Consider the following 26,991-nt stretch of genomic DNA (forward strand, 5'->3'; position numbering starts at 1 on the left):
AGCGCTAGCGGATTGCGCTAACGCAATGTCTTTTTCGGGGCCGCGTTAACGTCCCCGATCTGCGAGAGCGGGGAACGGACCTCTGGCGCGCCGCGGACGCTGCAAGCAGCGTCCGAGGCGCGCTACAAAAGACCGGCACATCGCTAGCGCGTGCCAAAAATGACACGCGCTAGCAATGCGCTCTAACATTGCCGGCAATGGGAGCGCTAACGGACGCGGTGCACGGCGTTAATTTCGCCGTGCAACGCTGTCCGTTAGCGCTATCCCATTAACGCAATGGGAACCTAGCCTTATTTCTCAGGGGCCATTTGAAATTCAAAACATGCATCATGATTGGTTACTATGGAAAGTCCTCCACTGAGGTTTTGTATCGTTTTTTTGTTGGGTTATGTATCAGGTTGTCACAAAAATATATATTTACTAACTTACAGGGGTTATTCCATAAGCATTTATTACTTATCCACAGGATAGACGATAAATGTATCATTGTCGGGATCCAGATGAGGAGACCCTCACTGATCCTGAAAGCAAGGGTCCCAAAGTTACCTCTGTGAATAGAGCAGAAGTGTGAATGTGTGACCAGAGAGTGAATGGAGCAGTGGTCGCTATCACTCTGGTTACACGAGACCCCCATCTCGTGATTGGTGGTTGCCACAGTGGTCACACATTTATAACCTATCCTGGGTGGTCATCTGATCGCAATTATATGATTTGCATAATTTGAGAGAAGCGACTCTAGGCGGCATGAGACCGTGTGTGTGTGTGTGTGTGTGTGTGTGTGAGTGTGTGTGTATAAAGTCCATGTGACCGGCCATTTGGACTAGGAGTACTGCAAAATCGTGACAGTGTGCAATGTGCACAACTTGCAGCCACACAGAGTGATTGCAGCCAATTGACAAATTTTACTAATCAGCGTGCCGGATCTGATTTTGATCCCTTTTTGGTCTGAGTACATTTTTACCGTCATTGTGGCATCGGTTTTTGTGGAATGAGTGGAAAAAAAAATTCCAAGCTTCTCCTTCTCATTAAATAGTAAAAAGTGCTGTGCTGTTTACGGACCCGTACTCTTGTGTGGCTGGTTTTGATCAGCACTGTGACATAACTTCACTTCATTATTTTCACAATCTCAGCAAAAACTACATGGACAAGTCAACAGCCCCAAAGAATATAATGGTAGGTGTTCTATAAAAGAAAAAACCATGGATGGTAAAAATGGAGAGACCACACAGCGAAGCATTGATTAATGATTCCAGACCCCAGAACACCTTACCATCAAGTTTTCCTCAGGTGCTCCCAGCAAAAACGTTACCCCCTAATCTCTTGTAGTGTAGTCTTCCCCGGACTCTAGCATCTTTAACTCTTTTGGGTCACACGAGTGCTCCTTACCTTTGCCTGATCACTGAGGGACCGTTGTGTTTGTCGGAGCGACGTCCACCAATGTAAGTCTATGGAACCTCAGCGTCAGGCTCCCTAGACTTACCTTGTGGAAGCGACTTCCAGTCCACACATAAACCAGACTCTTGGGATCACACAAAGGGTTTGAGTTCACATGAATCAGAAGAAGACAGGGCGACATTGGAAACCTGAGAAGGCGTCAATCGGTAAGTATTTTAATGCACCTACACTACATCACGCACATATTTAGAGGGTGTAAGGGGATGAAATCTTTGCGCAGAGTGCTTCCTAGACAGTGGTGCAGCCTCATCTATAAAATTATATATATATATATATATATATATATATATATATATATATATATATATATATATATATATATATATATATATATATATATATATATAGTCAGTTTCTACAGCGCTGCAGACAATCAGTGAGCTCAGCACTGCTGCACTATTAGATGGCAAAAGCCACTTAGTTGCTGAGTTTAGTGACTGGCTGCAGCGCTGTTTACATTAAGTCAATGCTGCAGACAATAACAGATGCCAGGAGCAAGATCAACACTTGGACCAGGAGATGGTGAGTAAAGTGCATTTTGTAATTTTGATTGTTAAGCAAACTGCACCTAGGGGTAGGTTTTCTTAAATCCATTCAATATTGAAATGAATGATTTGTCTTTGTAAACGTGCAGACATGCCGTGTCCTAAAGTGCAGAGAGGCTCCTTTTAATCATGCTCCATACTGGCTAATAGAGGAGTCCTTATTGGGAGATGAAGGTCTTTTTTTGACAAATCCTCAATGGGGCATTTATTGGGTTTACAAACCAGACAAAGCGCTTTTACAGTTTTAACCATAGCAAAGGCAATAAAAGCTCCAGGTATGCACTTAGTCATATGTACACATGTGATCAAAATTGTTGGTACCCCTCGTTTAATGACAGAAAAACCCACAATAGTTACAGAAATAACTTGAATCTGACAAAAGTAATAATAAATAAAAGATCTATGAAAATGAACAATTGAAAGTCAAACAATGCTTGTCAACCATACTTCCGCAGATTTAAAAAAAAATAAAATGAAACTCATGAAATAGGCCTGGACAGAAATGATGGTACCCTTAACTTAATATTATGTTGCACAACCTTTTGAGGCAATCACTGCAATCAAACGATTAAATGTATCTGTCAATGAGACTTCTGCACCTCTCTACAGGTATTTTGGCCCACTCCTCAAGAGCAAAGTGCTCCAGTTGTCTCGTGTTTCAAGGTTGCCTCTTCCAAACGGCATGTTTCAGCTCTTTCCAAAGATGCTCAATAGGATTTAGGTCAGAGCTCATAGAAGGCCACTTCAGAATAGTCCCATGTTTTCCTCTTAGCCATTCTTGGGTGTTTTTAGCTGTGCGTTTTGGGTCATCATCCTGTTGCAAGACCCAGGACCTGCGACGGAGACCAAGCTTTCTGACACTGGCAGCACATATCTCTCTAGAATCGCATGATAGTCTTGATATTTCATTGTACCCGGCACAGATTCTAGGCACCCTGTTCCAGATGCAGCAAAGCAGCCCCAGACTATAACAGAGCCTCCTCCATGTTTCACAGTAGGACAGTGTTCTTTTCTTGATATGCTTCATTTTTCCGTCTGTGAACATAAAGCTGATGTGCCTTGCTAAAAAGTTCAATTTTTGTCTCATCTGTCCATAGGACATTCTTCCAGAAGCTTTGTGAATTGTCACCATGTAGTTTGGCAAATTCCAGTCTGGCTTTTTTATAATTTTTTTTCAACAATGGTGTCCTCCTTGGTTGTCTCCTTTGAAGTCCACTCTGGCTCATACAATGACGGATGGTGCTATCTGACACGGATGTTCCTTGAGCTTGAAGTTCACCTTTAGTCTGTTTAGAAGTTTTTTTGAGCTTTTTTGCTACCATTTGTATTATCCATCTCTTGGATTTGTCATCAATTTTCCTCCTGCGGCCACGTCCAGGGAGGTTGGCTACAGTCTCATGGATCTTAAATTTCTGAATAAAACGTGCAACTGTAGTCAAAGGAACATCAAGCTGCATGGAGATGATCTTATAACTTTTACCTTTAACATGTTTGTCTATAATTTTCTTTCTAATTTCCTGAGACAAATCTTTCCTTCGCTTCCTCTGGTCCATGTTGAGTGTGATACACACCATGTCACCAAACAGCACAGTGAGTATCTGTAGCCATATATACAGGTCCACTCACTGATTCCAAGATTGTAGACACCTGTGATGCCAGATAGTGGACACACCTTGATTTAACATGTCCCTTTTGTCACATTATTTTCAGGGGAACCATCATTTCTGTCCAGGCCTATTTCATGAGTTTTTTTTTTTTTTTTTTTTTTTAAATCTTGTGGAAGCATGGTTGAAAAGCAATGTCTGACTTTCATTTGTTCATTTTCATACATCTTTTATTTATTATTACTTTTGTCAGATTCAAGTTATTTCTGTGACCATTGTGGATTTTTCTGTCATTAAACGAGGGGTACCAACAATTTTGACCACATGTATGTCAGATGGTGTATACTTCAATGCTCTTCTAGACCCCCATTCACCAGAGGTCAAAAGTGTGTCCTATTAGACTACATCTAGCAGGTATGTGTCTGCATACAGATTATATGACCGTATAGGAACCATATAGTACATACCATCTTGTGCCAGACCCCACATATGCCATCACTGAACTAATTTAATCCCAAACCCACAGACTGTGAAGACTATACAGACAACTGTAATGGTGCATGCAACCAGTATTGGACTGGCCCACCAGAGGACCGGGAGGATCACAACAATTCACTTACTGTTTATACATAATGATATGCTTCCAAGAATGAGGATTTTAAAGTTAGCTAAAAATCACTGCACCTGACAAATGAGCGTTTTGCCGATTTATCAGGTGATTACTGCATTTTTTAGACAAGTCGAAAGTTGGGAACAACCATTCCTATGAAAGCTCATTTCCCGATTATCAGCTTGGCAAGATGGGAGATGAACTCTGCTGTTAGCACCACTTATGCATGGTGGTCCCCAAGAATGATTTTCTCTGGTGGGCCCAAACTACTCCAGTCCGATGCTGAATACGCCATGTAGCAATGGTGGTCCTCTAACACCTACACCATTCTGGTACTTTGTAAGAGAACTCAGAAGCCAAGATCTGCTGAAGGAACAGGTGTATAACCTCAGAGTCCTCCATTGTCTGGGAGCTCACGTACCTCAGCTATAGCTTCATGTTCTTACATGAAATATAAGGAGCCAGCAGATGTCATACAGATGAAATGCGATGCAGATCCTAAGATGTTAACGTATGACTTTATTCTAGGAAAAAACCTAAATAAAAATTTCTGGACTGTAAACCAATGTAATAAAATGGAGACAACTATTGGCATACTGTACACAGGTAGAGATGGCGATTCTGTGATGTGAACACGACATTAGTTACACTACTTATATAGCCCTTACACTGCTATAGTAATATAGCTATCGCTCTCCCTCAGGTCATGGGAACTGCAGGGTCTAAGGGATTTTTTTTAAAAACAAAACAAAAAAAAAAAAAACACAACAAAGATTACATGGAAGCAGGCAGTAATTCTGACTCTGCAAAACCTCTGGCAGTGCCTGATAGGTGACGAGGGAGTCATATTGAACATATCTTAAATACATCCATTTGGGCTAAAAATTATATTTCCCAATCAGGTTTCATTAAATTTTGCCTCGTTTGCCTTCTCTAGCCTCATGTCTATTGCTGGCTGCAAAGTTAACGGAGGATCCATCAGTAACCTCATTCTGGCGGGAGAGTTTGAAATCTTTTATCTGTTTTTTCTCTTTGGGCTCCCGTCAGCTGGTTTATGATCACATCAAAATGAACGTGCAGGGAAACAAAGAGCCCAAAAGGTGGACAATCCTTTTAAGGCTTCCAAAGAAAACGCATGCAAGACACAAAACAACTAACTAAATCTAAGAACAAAATGGGCCAATGTGAACACAAGTAGGTGAAGAATCGTGAAAGGTAAAAAAATGCATTGTTTGTACTGCAGTTATTATCTCTGCAAATCAATGTGGGGTTTTTCTATTCCATAGAGCAATGCCAAATGTTTGCGGGGCTCAACAGTGACATGTCCAGGGTAGAGATGAGCGAACCCCAACTGTAAAGTTCGGGGGTTTGTACCAGACACCTAGTGTTCGGGGTGAAACTCCGAACATGGACTTCTCCTGGAAGTCTGTTACCGTGTTTGAAGTTCGGGAGCAAGAGAGACCATTTTACAGCACCAAAGTTCATGGGTCCCCATTAACCTCTATGAGGTTTGAGTTCTGGTTAAGGTAGAGTTCTGGTGCTCGAACCGAACTTTGGAATTAAGTTCGGCGGATCTCAAACTTCCCCGGGTCCGCTCATTCCTAGTCCTGGGCTCACCGCTGTCAGCTCTTCCTTCCCCTGTGCTTTACAATGAAATCTATAGTGGTCTCCTTGAGGGGCGCAACAGCCATCACTCAGCAGCAGAGGGGAGGAATTCAAGAGCTTTTTCTGCAGCCGGCCCAGCACACTTTAACATTAATGATTGCCCAGAGGACACTTGGCATGCGACTCGTGACAAATTGAAAATTATTTTCTCGGTCATAATCCTACAAAGAACTAAACTGGGGTTTCCCTGTAACCTATGAAGCACTTTCAGCAGTTTTGTGGGGCTAAAACCATTGACAGACCCCCTTTAATGATTGGGTTGCTTCCAATGAACCCCAATGTGACTGTACAGCTTGGAATTTTTTTTTTTTTTTTTTTACTTTTGACAGTAAAAAGAGCATAGCGTCTTCTGCTGGTGAATTATTCCAGAAGGCATCATTCTCAGTTAACAGGGAGGTAACTGCTTCTCAATAAATTGCTTGATGTCGGTCATCTCCTAATGGCAGAAAAGAACAAAAACAATATGTATTAGCATCATATGTATTAGTTCACATGTTCAGTATTTGGTCAGTATTTTACATCAGGATTTGTAAGCCAAAACCAGGAGTGGTTGATAAATCCAAGAGTGGTGACATGTTTTTATTATACTTTTCCTTTGATTGTTCCTCTCCTGGTTTTGGTTTACAAATACTGACCAAATACTGAATGTGTGAACATGTCTAATGCAACAAATAGGAACGTGGAGTTTTCCACTACCGCTCAGTTTTGAGTTTAGTAGGGGAGCCATTTCAATGACTGCCCGTCTGCACCACCTGCCAGGACCTGGGTAAGTGCCCTACTCCAATGAACAGGACGGGTGCACGAGGATCAGCAGGTATATGTAGAGACAGTCATCAGCGCCGCTCACCTGATGCTGCGAAAGAGAGCGATGCTGAACCCCCTCAAAGAACAAGTCAGCACTTCAGCTTAAATCTACAGCTTCTTTACAAACACCATTTAAAAAGGTATGGATGCTTTAGGGGGCATCTTTTAAAAGCAGGGCTGTTGAGTCGGTAAGCTAAACCTCCCACTCCGACATTTTCCTGACTCCCGTTTCCGACCGCATGACTCCGACTCCACAGCCCTGCCTCACTACTGAGCATGTACATAAATTGCAGCACAGATTCATCTCACCTACGACTTCACAGCCCTGCCTCACTACGGAGCATGTACATAAAGTGCAGCACAGATTCATCTCACCTACGACTTCACAGCCCTGCCTCACTACTGAGCATGTACATAAAGTGCAGCAGATTCATCTCACCTATGACTCCACAGCCCTGCCTCACTACTGAGCACAGGGCCGGACTGGCCATCGCACTTCTGGCAAATGCCAGCCTGACTCCGGGTCACAACTGCCAGTACATTCCTGTGCATTGGTACATTTTCCCTCCTCGCAGGGGATCTCAGGTGGGTCACTTGCTTCCACCTTCCCTGCAGCATTTACTTGCAAGGGAGGAATATAGTGGGACACCATCCTACCCAAGTCTATGCCTAGCACCACATTGGTAGGAATAGCCTCTGATACTCCCACTTCTCTCAGTCCTTTCCCTGCTCCCCAGTCCAGGTACACACGGGCCATGGGCACAGCAGTGCTGACCACTCCAAACCCGGTTATAGACATAGTCTTTCCTGGTATGATATCGGCAGGGTTTACCATTGCTGGTCACCTCTGCCCCAGTGTTTCTGAGACCAATGGTGACTTTATTGCCAACAGTGACAGATTGACAGTTCTCATTATTCCTCGCATAAAAGGGGATAGAAGGTTGGGACACAGACGGCTTTGTGGTTGTGGTTGGGCGTTTCTCCCCCATCAGGGCAAACAGCGCTAACATGTCCCACTTTGTTGCAGGAGAAGCACCGGCGTGCATCACCTAAAGAATGTCTAGTCCCCGGGACCCCATAGGAGGTGGGCTTGGACAGCATTGGTGATCGGCCGGCAGAGGGAGAAGGGTCCTCGTTTGGCGTACCTCCCAGCTGAATCCCGATGGATTCCGCACCTCAGGCATCCTGTTAGCCACATAGCGCAGTTAGCAATCTTTGAGGCCTGATCCGCAGTTTGTGGCTCCCGATCACACACATTGCCGTACATCCGTGGGGCACATATTAAGAAATTGATCCTTGACTATAAGATCCGTTAAGTCCTCAAAACTGGTGACAGAAAGTCCCCTGATCCATTGGTGAAACGTGGTCCTCAAGGTGCTCACAACATCCGCATAGCTGTCAGTTGATCCACGTTGTAGGTTCCGGAACTTTCTCTGATACACTTCTGGTGTTAGGTTGTATTTCCTGATCAGGGCCTCTTTTATTGCCTCATAGTTCCCATCTAGATCTGGTGGGAGGCAAGCAAAAACTTCCAAGGCTTTGCCTCTCAACCCTGGGATTAGATACTGCGCCCACTGCTCACGGGGTAGATGGTATTGCCTGCAGGTTTTTCAACACCTTTAAGGAAAGTATCTAAGTCCGTATCCTTCTCCATCACAGGGAAGTTTTCCAGATGTAGTTTCCTTGGATTTATGTCCTGGGAGGGGGTTACCAACCAGCGGGATGTTACCCCTTTCTATTTGAGCCATCTGAAGCTTGAAAGTTCTCTACTCCCGGCATTCTGCAGCCTCTCTTTTGGCCCTGGCCCGGCGTTCGGCAGCAGCAGCCTGTCGGTACTGTAGAATACGCTGCATGCGCAGATTGGGATCACTTGTTCCCAGCTGTTGTAAGTCCATTGGTAAAGTAAAGTCCAGAGGCTCCTCAGCACTGGCATTACTGGCATCTCCATCAGGTATCTACGGTGCAAGAGCTGGCATTGCTGGGTCCCTCTGAGGTGGACTCTCTCCTTGGCCAGATGCTCCAGTTCTTTGCTCTATGTCCTGCTTGACCAAGGCGCGTATCAGCAGTTATTATTATTATTTATTATTATAGCGCCATTTATTCCATGGCGCTTTACAAGTGAGGAGGGGTATACATAAAAACACGTACAATAATCTTAAACAATACAAGTCACGACTGGTACAGTAGGAGTTCTTTGGATTTGCCGGCTGTCTCTATTCCTCTCTGCTCACAGAGGTCGGTCAGAGCATCTTTGCTCTGCTTCTTGTACTGGGCTGCCATATCAACGAACAGCCTTTGCCAAATAAAAGATAGAAAAGAAAAACGGGGAAGGGAAACTGTTTGCAAGTATGTCTAAGTAAGCACCGAGTCGAACCTTGTAGAACTGGTGCGCTCCTCACAAGGATACCAAATCTTTAGTACAGGGAGTAATTGCTTAAACCATGCACTAATAGGAGTTACTTCTATCCCACCGCACTGCCACCAATTTGTCACGTACCCACTTCTCAGCACGTGACTTGGGGTTGTGCCTGCAAGGGTTAATCTACCACCCTCTCACTCAGTCCAGCATTCAAAATCTGTCTTATTCTGTAATGGGAGCATAAATCACACACAGACACAGGCCACACACCCCGCTCATACACACTGCCACCACTCACCGAACACATGGGCGATGAGTCCTGAAAATATTACTACTACTGTCTGCCAGTCATAAGGATCACACACTTTAAGGCTATGGATTCTTTAGAGCATACAAGGTTCAGACTTATTAAAGTTTTAAGCTTTAATAGAAAAAGGTACAGTGCTTACAATAAAAGGAATATAAAAATTAAAATAAAAAGTAACATACAAATATGCAAAAACAGTTATAAAATAAAAGGGAGAACTGACAAATATCGAACTTTCCAGTCTGGTATTCTGTCCCTGAGGGAGGGAGAAATATGGAATGGCCCACATCAGCTTTCCAGGCTGCCCCCACATGTGAACATCTTTCTATGTGTAAAGATTAATTTATAGAGTCAACCTGGAGGTCAAATTTCTAGACCAGCCTCTCATGTTAATATTATAATTGCTGGTTTGTGACTGGACCATGGCCACTCCACCAATGAACATATTATTTTCTCTGAAACCCTTTGTGTAAGCTTTCTCATAGATAGATAGTGTCAGGCTGTAATTGGCATATCTCTTCAAAAGAGCCAGAAGGTGTGATATGTTTCCACTTCCTGGTTCTTAGCAAGGCCCCCTGGTGAGATTGGAGACAGGAGCCTGCCTTCTCAGGACAACATATGCTGTGACCCCTGTGAGACCTGCAATCTCAGGACAGATGTTAAATTACTGCTAGTCATACATCCATACCTATACATATTTCACTACACTTGGACTGCAGAGTGGCCGGTAAACTTAGCAACGAGCTGTACATTAGAACATTAAAAATCTTTCTTTTACCCATTTACAAAGTGGAAAAAATCCCGTTATCAGTTTACTTTTATGGGTAACCCTGCATTACTACTTCTAAAAAAACATACATATGCAAATTAGAAAACTTGGCTTAAAAGAGCTTGTTCAGCTGATATTTTATATTTTTAAAGAAGGTAGAATGGCAATAATATAAATATAACCAAAAGAACTGATGCTTCACTGCATTACTATGTTTTTTTTTCCAAGATCTAATAATATTATTATTGTTGTTAATAATAACACGATCCTCTAAACAACCCCAAATTATAAATCAATGAAACATTATAGTTACATCATTTAGAAAGTGAAAAGATTACTCACCTGGCTACACGAGCTGTGGGCCAACCCTGGGTACGTCTTGAAACTGACATTTGCTGGGTTCATTATAGATCTGAGTTTCTCCGAAGTCATAGAACCAAACATAATCGGAACTAGTGGGTCACTTTCCCCGTGGCACTGGAGAACAGACACTTCTTTGTTGGCACTATTAGAAGCAGCCTTGAAAGGGAACAGATGAGAATCAGCATTAGTTACTGCAAGGAAAACCAGTCAAACTGATGGGAACTTTACATGAAGCCATCTGGTGCTATGCAAGATAAATGGCCAAAAAAGGAAGTAGTCGTGGGGCATCTATAAGTTCAGACCACCAATTTCCAGAATGATTGGGCTGTACTTTTGTAGCATAAACCAGAAATCCTTTGGCACAGATTTTAGACACCTAGAGGTTGCAGAAAATATTGTGTCATCTTGTGTCCGCAACTTCTGACTGGTTGGAAGTCAGAAGTTACGTCACAAGCGCTCAAAGCAAGTCTGAGAGCCAGAACAAGGCCAGAACGATGCTCTCACAGAGTTGTATTGAAAAGTGACCTCCTCAGGTCAAAAACTGCAGGAGACTGATGGGAGCGGTAGCGAAAGAAGGGGAATACGACGGCAGGTATGTAAGAACAGGGATCTTCGGTTAAAAGCACTGCTCCAATAAAAAAAAAAAGTTTATAATTTATTTATTACAAATGATGTACAATAAAAAATCTAAAAATTAATAAATAGGATAAAGCTGGGGGATAGTGACACCTGAGGCTACGTTCACATTTGCGTTGTGCGGCGCTGCGTCGGCGACGCAAAACGCATGCAAAACGCAGCTTTTTGTGACGCATGCGTCCAATTTTGGCATGATTTTCGGCGCAAAAAAAATGCATCATGCAGCGTCCTGTGCGCCCTGACGCTTGCGCCAAAAATGACGCATGCGTCACAAAACGCAAGACAACGCATGTCCATGCGCCCCCATGTTAAATATAGGGGCACATGACGCATGCGCCGCTATGCGTCGCCGAACCTGCGCCCGACGCAACGCAAATGTGAACGTAGCCTTAGGGTACTGTCACACAGTGGCACTTTGATCGCTACGACGGTACGATCTGTGACGTTCCAGCGATATCCATACGATATCGCTGTGTCTGACACGCAGCAGCGATCAGGGACCCTGCTGAGAATCGTACGTCGTAGCAGATCGTTTGGAACTTTATTTCGTCGCTGGATCTCCCGCTGTCATCGCTGGATCGTTGTGTGTGACAGCGATCCAGCGATGCGTTCGCTTGTAACCAGGGTAAACATTGGGTTACTAAGCGCAGGGCCGTAAAAAGTAAAAAAACAAACAAACCGTACATACTCACATTCCGGTGTCCTTCAGGTCCCTTGCCGTCTGCTTCCCGCTCTGACTGACTGCCGGCCGTAAGGCAGTGGCACAGCACAGAAGTGACGTCACCGCTGTGCTCTGCTTTCACTTTACGGCGGCACTCACAGTCAGTGCGGGAAGCAGACGGCAAGGGACCTGAAGGACAACGGAATGTGAGTATGTACTGTTTGTTTTTTTTACTTTTACGCTGGTAACCACGGTAAACATCGGGTTACTAAGCGCGGCCCTGCGCTTAGCAACCCGATGTTTACCCTGGTTACCCGGGGCCTTCGGCATCGTTGGTCGCTGGAGAGCTGTCTGTGTGACAGCTCCCCAGCGACCACACAACGACTTTCCAACGATCACGACCAGGTCGTATCGCTGGTCGTGATCGTTGGAAAGTTGCAGAGTGTGACAGTACCCTTAGTGCCACATCCAATGAGGTTGGTACATAATACAAAAGACATTGTCACAAATTGTCCAAAAGAGTAATTAACAAAAAAAAAAAAAAGATAGTTATCTCCAATGAAGATTAGATAAACAGCACATGCAACTAATGGTAGTAGTATGGCAGGGATAATAAAACTGCATAGACCAACTCTAATTATAATATATAAAGTGCAAGTGCAATAAATAATCCAACCAAAATTCTAAACAAATATAGAGCCAGTCTGCAAGGTAAAAAGTGGCCTCCCGAAGAAGCACCATAGCAAAACGTGCGTTGGGGTTCTTCTTCCATGTCCTCTTTGAGGTTGGTATCACTATTTACAGTCTGATTGTATGGTCTTCTCTCTTACACCCTGTAGCACATGTGTTTCTCTCTTTCTCAAGTGGCTTACTATGGTAATACATCAGCCACAGGATGTTGTTCTTTGTGATTTGGCAGTGATTCCAAAGGCTTTTACCTTGCAGACTGGCTCGATATTTGTTTATAATTTTGGTTGGATTATTTATTGCACTTGCACTTTATATATTATAATTAGAATCGGTCTATGCAGTTTTATTATCCCTGCCATACAAATACCATTAGTTGCACGTGCTGTTTATCTAATCTTCATTGGAGGTAACAATCATTTTTTTGTGTTACTCTTTTGGACATTTTATGACAATCTCTTTTGTATTATGTACCAACCTCACTGGACGTGGTGGCACTTAGGTTTCCCTATCCCCCAGCTTTATCCTATTTATTAATTTTAAGATTTTTTTATTGTACATCATTTGTAATAAATTATAAATTAGATGAATTGCTCTGAAGTCCAATTCTTGTTTTTGGTTGTAATTCATGTTTTTTGGTTGAGCTATAATTTTTTGGCTTTTTCTGGTAATATCATTTTATAGACGTTATACCGAATATTTTTTTTTTTTTAGGAATTTCTTTAATTTTTGGATGAGAACATAGAGAGTGATTGAAATTTGTTTTTTTTAAATATTTTGAAAAATGCTTACATTTTCTAATCCTCGCCCCGGTGGGGTCTTGAACCAGCGATAATTTAATTACTTGTACTATATACATCAGTATATGAGTTTTGCAGCATAATGCAATGGTACATCATGGAATGGGAAGAGACGTTAGTTTTTCCTGATATATTCATTTTATACAATACTTCTCTTCATCAGTAAAACAACAATTCTAGAATCTCTTTATTACAGCTCTGCATTGTGCAGATCCTCCGTGGTTCCTCCAGGAAATAGATGAACAACTGGTTATTCCCACCAAGAGGGTGCAGACTGGACATCTTTAAACCTTGCACTTGGTGAATGGCCAGGAAAAAAATAAGCAGTCTGGTATGTTATATAACCCCAAGAGATCAGTTTTAGTAATTAAGAAAACATTCAGAGTTCCACTTTAAGGGTATGTTCACACGTTGGGTTTCTGCAGTTTTTTTATGTATGCAGATTGCCTCTTCTGAGAAAAAGAGTCCTGCAGATTTTTTATTCATCAACATAATGTGTTTAAATAAGATGTTCCTGTGCTGAGATAATCTTATAAATGTGCTCCTGCTGTGTACTGTGTAATGTCTGTGTCTGACCGTACAGGGACATGGTCTGATCATACCACAGCTCCTGGGCGGGGGAGGAAGAAAAACACCGGATTACGTACCGGTAATGCTCTTTTATAGAGCCACGACAGCACCCACTGAGAGAGGGGATCCGCCCCTAGGAACAGGAAACCCTATGGAGAGATAAAAAGGGGCGGTCCCCTCGCTCCCACAGTTTGGGTTACAGAGATTGCGAGGAACCGCCCACCAGTATTAGTAGGCAATTTTATTATCATTTTATCTTAGACTACTAATATTTACAAGAACCAATCACCCTTATCCGTGCTCATATGCAAACTAATATATAAGGGAGGGAAGTGAAGGGGTGCTGTCGTGGCTCTATAAAAGAGCATTACCGGTACGTAATCCGGTGTTTTCTCTTCGCCACGACAGCACCCACTGAGAGACTTTCAGAGATAGTCATTTGGGGGGGATTATCGTGTTAAGAACTGATCTACCGAAACACAGGTCAGTGGAGGCAGATAAATCTAGTCTATAGTGACTATAGAAGGTAGTAGGGGACGACCAGGTTGCGGCCTTACATATGAGTTCTATTGGAACCTCTCCCCGCTCTGCCCAGGATGATGCTATCGCCCGGGTGGAGTGTGCCTTTACAGTCTCAGGTGGATCTTCCCCTTTAGATGAATAGGCCAGGTATATCGCCTCCCGAATCCATCGGGATAATGTGCCTTTAGTAACACCAGCTCCTTTCCTTTGACCCTGGAAGGAAACAAAGAGAGCCCTGCTCTTCCTCCAGGGACTAGTCCTGTCTAGATAGGTTATCACAGCCCTTCTCACATCTAAAGTATGGTACTTTTCTTCATCCTGATTAGTAGGGTTATTATAGAAGGTAGGAAGAAGAATTTCTTGAGATCTATGGAATTTAGTACACATTTTAGGTAAGTAGGAAGGGTCTGTTTTTAGGACAATCCTATCTGGCAATATTGACATAAATGGAGGATCTACTGATAGTGCCTGTATGTCACTTACCCTTCTTGCCGATACTAAGGCGACAAGAAGAGCAGTCTTGAGGGAGACATGTTTAATGTGAGCAGAATGTAGAGGCTCAAATGGGTGATCTGTCAAGGCTTCAAGGACCAGATTAACATCCCAAGGAGGTGAGTGGGGAATTTGGACCGGTTCTGCTCTCTGGCAGGCTGAAATGAATCTGGATATCCACCTATCTCCCGCAACGTTGTGACTATACAGAGCCCCTAGCGCAGAAACTTGCACTCTTAAGGTATTAACTGAAAGGCCTAAGTCCCGTCCTTTCTGGAGAAATTCGAGAATGAGAGAGACTGGAATTTCCTTTGACAGGGCTGAGGGATAGAGGCTTAAAAATTTCTTCCATACTTTTACATAGATCGATGTAGTGGATCTTTTCCTACTCAGCAGTAGGGTATCAATTACTTTATCAGAGAAGCCCCTTAACTTTAACAGCTGCCTCTCAAATCCCAGGCTGTCAACCGCAGACCCTTCACATGAGGGTGGTTGAAGGGCCCCTGGAAAAGCAGATCTTGATTCTCTGGGAGAATCCATGGATCCGAGATGGACATGGCTCTGAGCAGAGAAAACCATGGTCTCTTTGGCCAGAACGGGGCAATTAAGATCACATTCGCTCTGTCCTCCCTTATCTTCCTGATTACTGTTGGAAGAAGAATCATCGGGGGAAAGGCATACGCTTTCTGAAATGTCCACGGAATCTGGAGGGCGTCGAGAACATCGGGGTTGTCTGTCCGGAACATTGAGGCGAATGTTTTCACTTGCCTGTTGTCCCTTGTAGCGAAGAGATCTATGTCGGGTATACCCCATTTTATAGTTATCATATTGAATATCCGACGATTTAACATCCACTCCCCTTGATGGAGGGTATGACGACTGAGAAAGTCTGCTTTTGCGTTGTCTATCCCTCGGACATGTAGTGCTGATAAGGACAGAAGATGATTTTCGGCTATAGTCAAGATGTTTTCGGCTATAGACATGAGAGTGCCTGATCTTGTTCCGCCTTGATGGTTGACGTAAGCCACTGATGTCATGTTGTCTGAGAGTACCCTGGTATGTGTTCCGTGCAACTGTGGGAGGAATTCACATAGGGCATGATAGATGGCTTTTAGTTCTTTTTTATTAGACGAGTCGTCTAACTCCGTAACCGACCATAACCCTTGGACAACCTGGTCCCCCAAGTGTGCCCCCCAACCATGAGGGCTGGCATCCGTAAATATTATGTTTGAGGGTTTAATTTCCCAGGGAACCCCGCTAATTAGATGATCTGGTTGTAGCCACCAGGTTAGAGATTGGATTACGTCATTAGAAAGGGATATTTTACCGTCTAACCGCCCTTGTAATTTTATTTCCTCATGCAAAATTGCATACTGTAAGCACCTCGAGTGGAATTGGGCCCATGGAACCGCCGGGATACATGACGTGAAGGAGCCAAGTAAGGACATACCTTCCCGAAGGGAAATTATGGGTTTATCTAGTATAGACTGAACTTTATTCCTCACCGTTATTTGTTTAGATTCTGGGAGAAAACATCTTTGACTTATAGAATCTAATATAATCCCCAAAAATACTTGCCGAGTCGTTGGGATCAGCCTAGATTTTTCCCAATTTATTATCCATCCTAAGTTCTGCAAGGATGAAATCATGTGACTTAACCTTTGTTGACATTGTGAGGGGGATTTTCCTACCACTAAAAGGTCGTCTAGATATGGGATTATGAGGGTGTCTTTTAATCTTAGAAATGACATGACCTCTGACATTAGTTTAGTGAATACCCTTGGAGCAATTGATAGTCCAAAGGGCATTGCTGTATACTGAAAGTGCCATATATATCCTTTTATGACAACCGCCACGCGGAGATATTGTTGATGTTCTTTAAAGATTGGGAGATGGTAATACGCATCTTTCAGGTCCAGAACCGTCATAAAGCAATGGGGAAACAGGAGTTTTATGGTGGATCGGATAGACTCCATTTTAAAGGTTTGATTTTCTAAGAAGGTGTTTAATTTCTTAAGGTTTATAATGGTTCTGAATGATCCATCCGGTTTTGGTATTAGAAATAAAGGGGAGTAAAACCCTTTGCCCTCCTGAGGAAGTGGAACTTCCACCAGAACCCCCTTGGACAGAAGACTCATTACTTCCTGCTCCAATGCCTCCTGTTGTGATTGAGATTTTAATGAAGTCAATAGAAATGAGTCCGAAGGGACTCGGGAAAATCTTAATTTTAAGCCGGAGGTGACAAGATCATTTGCCCAACTATTTGATGTTATCAGCCGCCATTTATCTGAGAAGGAGGATAATCTACCTCCCACAGGTAGATCCGCTCTAACGGGGTTTGTCCTCAGGTTTGAAAGGGCGCTTCCCAAAGAATGCCCCCCTTTGTTTGGTGTCTCTAGTGGCCCAGCGGTCTTGGTTCTTAAAATCTTTCCTTTTATTAAACACGGGCTTCCGGAATGCTCTCCTATAGGATGGAAGGTAATTAACGTTAGGGAAGCCCTTCTTCCTCTCTCCCGCTTTAGTTAAAATTTCGTCTAGTTTAGTACCAAACAGGTACTCACCCTGACACGGGAGGCCACACAATTTAGATTTTGTTTGGGGATCACCCTTCCATCCTTTAAGCCACAGGGCTCTACGTGCTGCATTCGTGAGTCCCGCTGACTTAGCCGCCAAGCGTATGGAGTCAGCAGATGAGTCCGCCAGGAAAGCTGTAGCCCCTCTGATCAGGGGTATAGAGGACATTAATCTGTCTCTAGAGAGACCGCTTTTTAGTCCTTCCTCCAAGTCATTTAGCCAGACTAGCATGGACCTAGCGGTGCATGTAGCCGATATTGCCGGCCTAAAGGCTCCCGTACATGACTCCCAAGCTCTTTTTAAAAGAGAGTCGGTTTTGCGGTCCAATGGGTCTTGTAATGAACCCGAATCCTCCACGGGCAGTGAGGATTTTTTGGATGTGGATGCCACTGCCGCATCCACCTTCGGGGCTTTTGACCATAATAAGAACTCGTCATCATTGAAGGGATAACGTCTTTTTGAGGTTGGTGGTAAACCCCTTTGCCCCTGGCTTTCCCACTCTTTCTTGATTAGATCTTTTACCGCTGATATTACAGGAAAGGAGGGCCTTTTCTTTTCTGACAGACCAGCGAACATGATATCCTGCTGCGTTTTAGGGACCTTAGAATCTTCAATACCCATGGTGTTGCAGACTGATTTTACCAGGTTATCAATGCTATCGGTGGGAAAGCATGTATCTTGATCCTCATCAGAGGAAACGTATTCACGGGAAATGTCCGAGTCTGCATTTTCTCTGTCAGACGACTGGTCAGATATAGGGGAAACGTATCCTTTTTTCACTTTAGTACGTGGCTCTTTGTCCGAACCATGTAAGGCTCGTAATTCTTCCCTGATCATGACCCTAATATCCTCAGATCTAACCGAGGCTTCTTCCCGTAGGGTAGAGTCAATACACGGTTTACACAGCCTCTTTTTATGACTATCCGGAAGGGGCTGGAGACATAACGCACACTGTCTGTGTTTCGTTTTTTCAGTCCTTTTGGCCTAGGGTGTGAGGGAGAGGGAACAGTAATCAGCCTAAATAGGGTAGATATACACTCACCCAGTGAAGCTGTTTGTGAAGGTACCGGCTGATGGGGAGGAGACTGAGGCACGGGTTGAGGAATAGCACGATCCGACTTGCTTTTCCTAGAAGATCCGCTCTGCTTAGAGCGGCTGGTGCTGGCATGGCTGCGTGGAGTGGATGCGGTGGCTTCTAAAGAAGACATCACAGCGTCCTGCGCAGAATCCATAGTGGACGCCGGAGCGGCATCGCCGGCGTCCTTTCATATGGGGGCCGCCATCTTCTTCCGGTTGTACCCGGAAGCGCTAGTCACTTCCGGGTCGCGGCCACACTGTATGGGCCTGCGCTGCCGCCGGTGTCAGCGCAGGCGCTGTCCCCCTCCTCCTCCATCACCCCGGAAGTTACCTGTATTTCCGGGGGAATACACTGGGGCTCCATGCTGTGTATGCGTCCGCCGAGAACGGCGCGACGCTGACCGCATCACAGCGTTGCTCCCGCAGACGAAACCGGCTGGTATCCCGAGAGCCAGCAACCACCGTCCTGGCCTCACGGCGTCTGCCAGCAGAGGGGGGAAACTGAGACAGGACCCCCGACGCTGCTTCCAGCCCTGGAGCCCCTGCCGTCCTCTAAGGTAAACCGCGCAGGCGGCATCCAGGCTGGGTATCCTCTTCTCTCCATGGATTCCCGTAGGAACAGGAAACCAAAACTGTGGGAGCGAGGGGACCGCCCCTTTTTATCTCTCCATAGGGTTTCCTGTTCCTAGGGGCGGATCCCCTCTCTCAGTGGGTGCTGTCGTGGCGAAGAGAAAAGAGAGAATACAGATATTAGGCTACGTTCACATGTGCGTTGTGCGCCGCAGCGTCGGCGACGCAACGCACAATCCAAATGTGAATGCATGCACAACGCAGCGTTTGACACATGCGTCCACTTTTGCATGGTTTTGGGCGCAGAAAAAACTGCAACTTGATGCGTTCTCTGCGCCCCGACGCATGCACCACAGCGACGCATGCGTCACAAAACGCAAATGCAACGCATGTCCATGCGCCCCCATGTTAAATATAGGGGTGCATGACGCATGCGGCGACGCTGCAGCGCCCGACGCTGCGGCGCCGAACGCAAATGTGAATGTAGCCTTACAGCATGCGATCACAGCTGATTCTTTCTGTGAGGTAAAACATTGTTTTAAAACCGGCAAGGAAATGTTTTACCTCACAAAAAGAATCAGCCGTGATCCCAGCTATAATGTCTGTATACTCTTGCTTCCCCTGCCCAGGAGCTGTGGTATGATCAGACCATGTCCCTGTACGATCAGACACAGCCATTACACAGTACACAGCAGGGGCACATTTATAAGATTATCTCAGCACAGGAGCATTTTATTTATCACATCCAATTGTGGAAATTATTATTCCAAGATATATTGATTAAAATGAACTTTAGTTAGTGGGAAAATCCCTGTAAATGTAGTTTAATGAACTATACACACACACATAATATGGCCACTGTTATAATACCTGAGGAAAAGAGGTCCTAAGTGGCAGCCAACAGCTTAGAGCAAGAATCCCCGCCAGCTTTTGGGTTGATGTAAGAGCCGTGTACAGCGACAGCGCTCCTCCCTGCAGAAGACACGGGCTCAGGTTATTATGGACAGCATGGGACACATGATAACGCTAGAATAGAAAATCATCTTCAGAGACATTGCAGAGAATACACAAACACATCCCCCAATTACTGACACATACTGCCCACCGTGTGCCCAAGATACAGCTCAGCCAAGAGTACTACACACATATATAGGAGAAATGTTCAAAAGTCATAATGGAAAGATGGCCATGTGTCATTAGGTCAGACACTACAGCCGTCACAGTTGCTTTACCAACCGAGATATCGTCATTTTTCTGTTTCATGGTGGTAGCCATACTGCCATATTGTACAAAAATAGAGAAAAGTAACACGGCACCTTGCTACTAGTGTCCCAATATTCCCACAGCTATGTGCCGCTGCTGTGCTGTTTTTTGCCTTTAAAAACGGACACTCAGGTGCACTATATTAAGTGTAATTTAAGAGTCCAAAAATAGAAAAAAACGAAAGGGCACTCACAGGGTTCTGTAATATACGATCCTTTATTTAGAACATGTGCAGGTAACCATAGGGAGAACGTGGAATGAACGGACGACGGCCGTTTCGCGCTGCCGTGCTTCTACGGGTACTGATGCCGAAAGGAAGTGGGAAGGGACCCTTTATCTGCCACTTGACGTCACCATGAAGGTAAAAACCCACCCACCAAACAGTGAATTGATTAAAAACAAAACCTTATTACCAAAACCAATAAAATAACAAAAAAAACGAATCATAAGTACACAATGTAAAATACACAATCTATCAGGAACATAAGAAAAAACAAAATAGTTACAAAAAACACTGCCATATCGATCTTCTCATTTAGGCCTAATGGGCCCATTGCATTAGTACGTAGGATCCATTTAACCTCTCTTCTTAAAAGCAGTCTGTGGAGGTTCCCCCCTTGTTGCGGTAAAGTCACCTGTTCTATCCCCGCAAATCGCAGTATATTTGTATTGCCTGCATGAACTTGTCTTACATGGCTAATTAGCCTGGGGGCTCCCTTTGCCTTCCGGATGGAGTTAAAGTGCTCCCTTATTCTGACAAAAAGCAGACGGATGGTTTTCCCAATATAGAAAAAACCGCACGGGTAGGTGATAATGTAGACTATATGTGTAGACCTACATGAAATAAATTGTCGCACATAATGGGAAATAGCTCCGACTTGTAACTTGCTGCCCGTTATGTGAAAGGAACAAAAGTTGCAATGGCCGCACTTCTAGTTCCCCTTTGGGGCCCCGGCTTCTAACCAGTCGGCTTGATCTTTCACAAAGCAATTACGGACTAGTAAAGGCCCCGTCTCACATAGCGAGATCGCTAGCGAGATCGCTGCTGAGTCACAAGTTTTGTGACGCAACAGCGACCTCCATAGCGATCTCGCTATGTGTGACACGTACCAGCGACCAGGCCCCTGCTGCGAGATCGCTGGTCGTGTCGGAATGGCCTGGACCTTTTTTTGGTCGTTGAGGCCCCGCTGACATCGCTGAATCGGTGTGTGTGACACCGATCCAGCGATGTCTTCACTGGTAACCAGGGTAAACATCGGGTTACTAAGCGCAGGGCCGCGCTTAGTAACCCGATGTTTACCCTGGTTACCAGCGTAAATGTAAAAAAAAAAAAAAACACTACATACTCGCCTTCTGATGTCCGTCAGGTCCCTTGCCGTCTGCTTCCTGCTCTCACTGACTGCCGGCCGGAAAGTGAGAAGTGAGAGCACAGCAGTGACGTCACCGCTGCGCTCTGCTCTCACTGTACGGCCGGATCTCAGTCAGAGCAGGAAGCAGACGGCAAGGGACCTGGACACAGAAAGGCGAGTATGTACTGTTTGTTTTTTTTGGTAACCAGGGTAAACATCGGGTTACTACGCGCGGCCCTGCGCTTAGTAACCCGATGTTTACCCTGGTTACCCGGGTGCTGCAGGGGGACTTCGGCATCGTTGAAGACAGTTTCAACGATGCCGAAGTCGTTCCCCTGATCGTTGGTCGCTGGAGAGCGGTCTGTGTGACAGCTCCCCAGCGACCACACAGCTACTTACCAACGATCACGGCCAGGTCGTATCGCTGGTCGTGATCGTTGGTAAATCGCTTAGTGAGACGGGGCCTTAAGTCCCTTATATTTCTACCACGTCGGCTTGCAAATAAGAGACCATTCTTGGTCATTTCTGCCAAATCTACGTCTTTTTCTAAGATGTACCAGTTTTTTCGAATGATCTAATGTAGTTGTCCATAGGGCCAAATTTGAATGAAAATACAAACCTTTTTTCTTTGCATTTATTATTATCACTTAAAGAATTGCTGACTGTGTTCACAGCAGCTCTTTGTAAAGCTGTATCAAGTAATGGGTGGGGATAGCTCCGTTGCTCAAACCTCTTATATAGTTATTGTGATCGTTTAATAAACCCGCTGAATGTACTATTAGCTCTCTTTACCCTCAAAAATTGGCTATATGGTAGAGCCCGTTTAGTATAATGGCGGTGGGCACTATGAAAGTGCAATAGAGAGTTGGACGTTGACAATTTCCGGAAGATTTCTGTATGAATTCTACCTTCTTGTATCACCAATTTCACATCGAGAAATTCCAGAGCATCTCCCCCGAATTTTGACGTGAACTTTAAATTCATGGTATTGGAATGGTCCAGGAAGTCGACAAAATGTGTGAAGTCTTCCTGGGAGCTTGTGTATTTTACATTGTGTGCTTATGATTCGGTTTTTTGGTTATTTTATTAGTTTTGGTAATAAGGTTTTGTTTTTAATCAATTCACTGTTTGGTGGGTGGGCTTTTACCTTCATGGTGACGTCAAGTGGGAGGCTCCCTTTGATTGTGGCAGTTAAAGGGTCCCTTCCCACTTCCTTTCGGCATCAGGACCCGTAAAAGGGCGGCAGCGCGAAACGGCCGTCGTCCGTTCATTCCACGTTCTCCGTATGGTTACCTGCACATGTTCTAAATAAAGGATCGTATATTACAGGACCGGTGAGTGCACTTTCGTTCATACTGCCATACTGGTTGTCACCTTGGAATTTGCTTCTCTTTATATTGTCACTATGTTACTGCAAGAACATGCTGACATAAGGATGGCAGATCAGCAGTTTCGGAGATGCTAATTTAAAAAAGCAGCACTTAGGGCCTTGTGTACATGTTACAGATTTGTAGATCTTTTTTCAGCACAGATTTGTCACAAAACCTGAAGGGTTTCCTGATGACAGCAAATTGAATGAGACTCCTGAAGTCTCATACACACGCTGCTTAATTGTGACTTGCAGATTTAAATCTGTAGCATCCCAATTTATTCAGCGTTTTTCCTGCAGATTTCACTAATAAGTAGGGAAAAATCTGAAACAAAAAAAGCATTAACAATGCACCTATTTTACGCTGTGTTTTTCCTGCCAAGTGATGGTCAGGAAATTCCTGCACCAAACACTTAACGTGTGCACATAACCTAGTGTAACTGTCGTATTAATTTTTATTTCAGAAAATCAAGACTAGACATGAAATTAAGAAACTTTGCAATGTATCTGCTTTTTTCTCTACCTTCAGTCATTTTCAAAATTCTCAATTCACAGGTAAGATCTGTATCCAGTGAAGACAGTCTTACATCACGGAGAGGAGAGATGGCAAATGAAAATAGTCCGGGGAGGAGCTCTGCCTCCAGAATGTTAGCAGCAGCAGCAGCCGTCATCTATCTCCGTGATGTAAATATTGGTCTTCCTTGATATTACCTGAAAACTGACAATTTTCAGATTGAATGATCAGTCCTGGCGGAGAAAGAAGCAGATTTCTATTTCTATCATAAGATATTACAAAGTTGCTTATTTTCATGGGTACTATTCATTTATGAAACAAAAATTATAAACAATGGTTACACTTTTACCCCTTAACGCCCAATGACTGACACAGGACATCATGAGCGGGTGGCCATTCCCGCACCATGACGTATGTCTATTATCACTTAATACCAGTACATATTATCAGAGCACACCCACGATACTCGGATAACATGTTATCCAAACACGTTCGCTCATCACTATTCAGCACCTCCCGCCTGATCACAGCAGGAGCTCAGCACTGCCAGTGGTCGAGCTCCTGCACTACCAGCCAGGAATGGTGCCAGCACCACGATCACAACATTTTGTAGGCAGACAGAGGGAGGGAGCTCCCTCTGCTTTCAGATTGGCGCCCCCGCGACATCATCGTGGGGCCCAATTGTTGACTACCAGCAGGTCACCAAGGTATGGAAAGCTGTTCAGAGCATGGTATAAGAAACTTTCTGTACAGGTATAATGCATTGTACCTGCGATCAAAGTAAAAAAAAGTAAAAGGTCCATAGAAGGACTAAGTAAAGTAAAAAAAAATAAAAATTGTCAAAATATTTGAAAAAATATCACACCAATAAAAACCCATTTTTATGTATAAAAAAAAAAAAAAGAAGTGCACATATTTGCTATCTACAAAACTGTCACAATAGTTAAACCCTTCAGTGAACGCTGTTAAAAAAAACATACCAAAAAATGTGGTAAACTATGGTTTTTCATCATTCTGTTGGAAAAAAGTGGAATAAAACACAATAAAGAGACAAAGGTAAATAAAAATGGTATCTCTGGAAAAACGTCATCTTGTCTCAAAAAAAACAAGCCGTCATACAGCTCTATCAGTGAAAAAAAAATATAAAAAGTTATAGCTCTCAGATTAAAGCGAAGCAAAATTAGTTATTTTTTCTATAAAATCTAAAAACCATATAAAGTGGGGTATCGCTGTAATCGTGCTCACCCGAAGACTAAAGCTGTCTTATCAATTTTACCACATACGAAACAGCACAAAAAAAAAAAAAAAAAAAAAAGGACCCCCCCAAAAAAACACCTTGTCCCGCAAAAAAACAAGCCCTCATATGACTGTCGGCAGAAATATGGAAAAATTATAGCTCTAAAAAAAGAAAAAAAAAAGAAAAAAGAAGAAGATATAAACCTGGTATCGCTGCAATCGCACCGACCTGAAAATAAAGTCATCTAATCACTTATCCAGCACAAAGAACGGCGTATATGGAGTCTGCAAACTATTGTAGGAAAGTCTGTGCTCCAGGAGTCAAATAGTGCTCCATCCCTCCGGAGTCTCGCTGTATGGCTAAGAAGTACAGCCACATATGGGGTATTGCCACATTCAAAAGAAATTATGTGACACATTTTGATGCCATTTTTACCCATTTCCCAATATGAAAATGTAAAATCTGGGGCTAAACCAAAATTTTAGTGGTAAAAATATAGTTATTTTTTCTTCACTGCCGAATGGTATAAAATTCTGTGACACACATGTGTTGTTAATATGATCACTGCACCCCTAGATGAATTCTTTGAGAGGTGTAGTTTGTAAAATGGGGTCACTTATGGGGGATTCTGTTGTTCTTGCACCTAAGGGGCTCTGCCAGCGGGTCATGGCACCTGCAAACCACAACACTAAAATCTGAACTACAGTAGGGCGCGCCTTCCCATCTGAGTTTTCCCACTGTGCCTCAAAAGTAGTTCCTGATTACATGCAGGGTTTTGGCGTACTCAGGAGAAATTGCACAACAAACCTTCAGGTCCATTTTTTCCTATTAGCCCTGATAAAAATTTAAAATTTGGGGCTAAAACAACATTTTAGCAGTATAAATGTAATTATTTTTTCTTCATGGTATAAATGTGGTGTAAACATGCTCACTGCACCCCTAGATGAATTCAATGAAAGGTGGTTTGTAAAATGGTGTTACTTAGGGAGGTTTCTGCTGTTCTGGCACCTCAGGGGCTCTGCCAATGTGACATGGCACCCTCAAACCATTCTAGCAAAATCTGAACTCCAATATGGAGCCTCTTCCCTTCTGAGCTTTGCACTGTGCCTCAAAAGTAGTTTTCGACCACATATTGGGTATTGGTGCACTCAGGAGAAATTGCAAAAAAAATTGCACAGTGCATTTTCTCCTGTTACCCTTACGAAAATAATAAAAATTGTGGATAAAACCATTTTTGTGGGACAACTATGATTTTTATTTCCACAACTCAACTATATAAACTTCTGTGAAGCACTTGGGAGAAACGGTACAACAAATTTTGTTTTGGAATCCCCGAGTATGCCAATACCCAATATGTGGGGGAAAACTATTGTTTGGTTGCACGGCAGGGCTCTTAAGGGAAGGAGCGCCATTTGACTTTTGGAGCCCAAATTTGGCTGTAATCATTAGCGGACACCATGTCGCGTTTGGCGAGCCCCTGATGTGCCTAAACAGTGGAAACCCACCCACAAGTGACCCCATTTTGGAAACTAGACCCCTTAAGGAATGTATCTAGATGTGTGGTGAGCACCTTGAATCCACAAGTGCTTCAAGTTTATAATGTAGAGCGGTGAAAATAAAAAAAGTCACCTTTTACCCACAAAAAATGTACTTTTAAGCCGAATTTTTTTTATTTTCACAAGGCTAACAGGGGAAAATTGTCCAAAAAATTTGTTGTGTAATTTCTCCTGAGTATGCTGATACCCCATATGTGGAGAAAACCACTGTTTGGGTGCACAGAAGGGCTTGGAAAGGAAGCAGTGACGTTTTGGAAGATAGACTTTGATGCTATGGTCTGCAGGTGTCATGTCGCGTTTGGAGAGCCCCTGATGTGCCTAAACAGTGGAAACACCCCAGAAGTTACCCCATTTTGGAGGTACTACACAGAATTTGATAACATTAGGTCATCATATTGAAAATTTTCATTTTTTTACGAAAATGTTGTTTTCATCCCAAATTTGTAATTTCTACAATGGATAATAGAAGAAAACAGACCACAAAATGCATTGTGCAATTTGTCCAGAACGTGATTATAGCCCATATGTGGTGAAAAACTTCTGCTTGGGCACATGGCAGGGCTAGGAAAGGAGAGAGCGCTATTTGCCTGGGATAGATTGTGAATGCTATGTCGCATTTGAAGGGCCCCTGAC

General features: G+C 43.7%; 1 protein-coding gene across 3 annotated transcripts in view; it reads right to left on the bottom strand.

The window, feature by feature from the left end:
* Positions 1–4,715: 4,715 nt before the first annotated feature.
* The window catches only part of LYPLA1 (lysophospholipase 1), a 42,155-nt gene continuing 19,879 nt past the window's right edge, over positions 4,716–26,991 (bottom strand). For all 3 annotated transcript variants that reach the window (XM_077270498.1, XM_077270499.1, XM_077270500.1), the window contains exons 7-9: positions 19,941–20,042; positions 10,461–10,637; positions 4,716–6,315 (exon numbers count right to left, since the gene is read on the bottom strand). In XM_077270498.1, coding sequence (XP_077126613.1) covers positions 6,265–6,315; positions 10,461–10,637; positions 19,941–20,042 — 330 coding nt within the window. In that variant the 3' untranslated portion in view covers positions 4,716–6,264. The remainder of the gene's footprint in view (positions 6,316–10,460; positions 10,638–19,940; positions 20,043–26,991) is intronic.

The sequence above is a fragment of the Ranitomeya variabilis genome, chromosome 6 (genome assembly GCF_051348905.1).
Source record: "Ranitomeya variabilis isolate aRanVar5 chromosome 6, aRanVar5.hap1, whole genome shotgun sequence".
NCBI lineage: Eukaryota > Metazoa > Chordata > Amphibia > Anura > Dendrobatidae > Ranitomeya > Ranitomeya variabilis.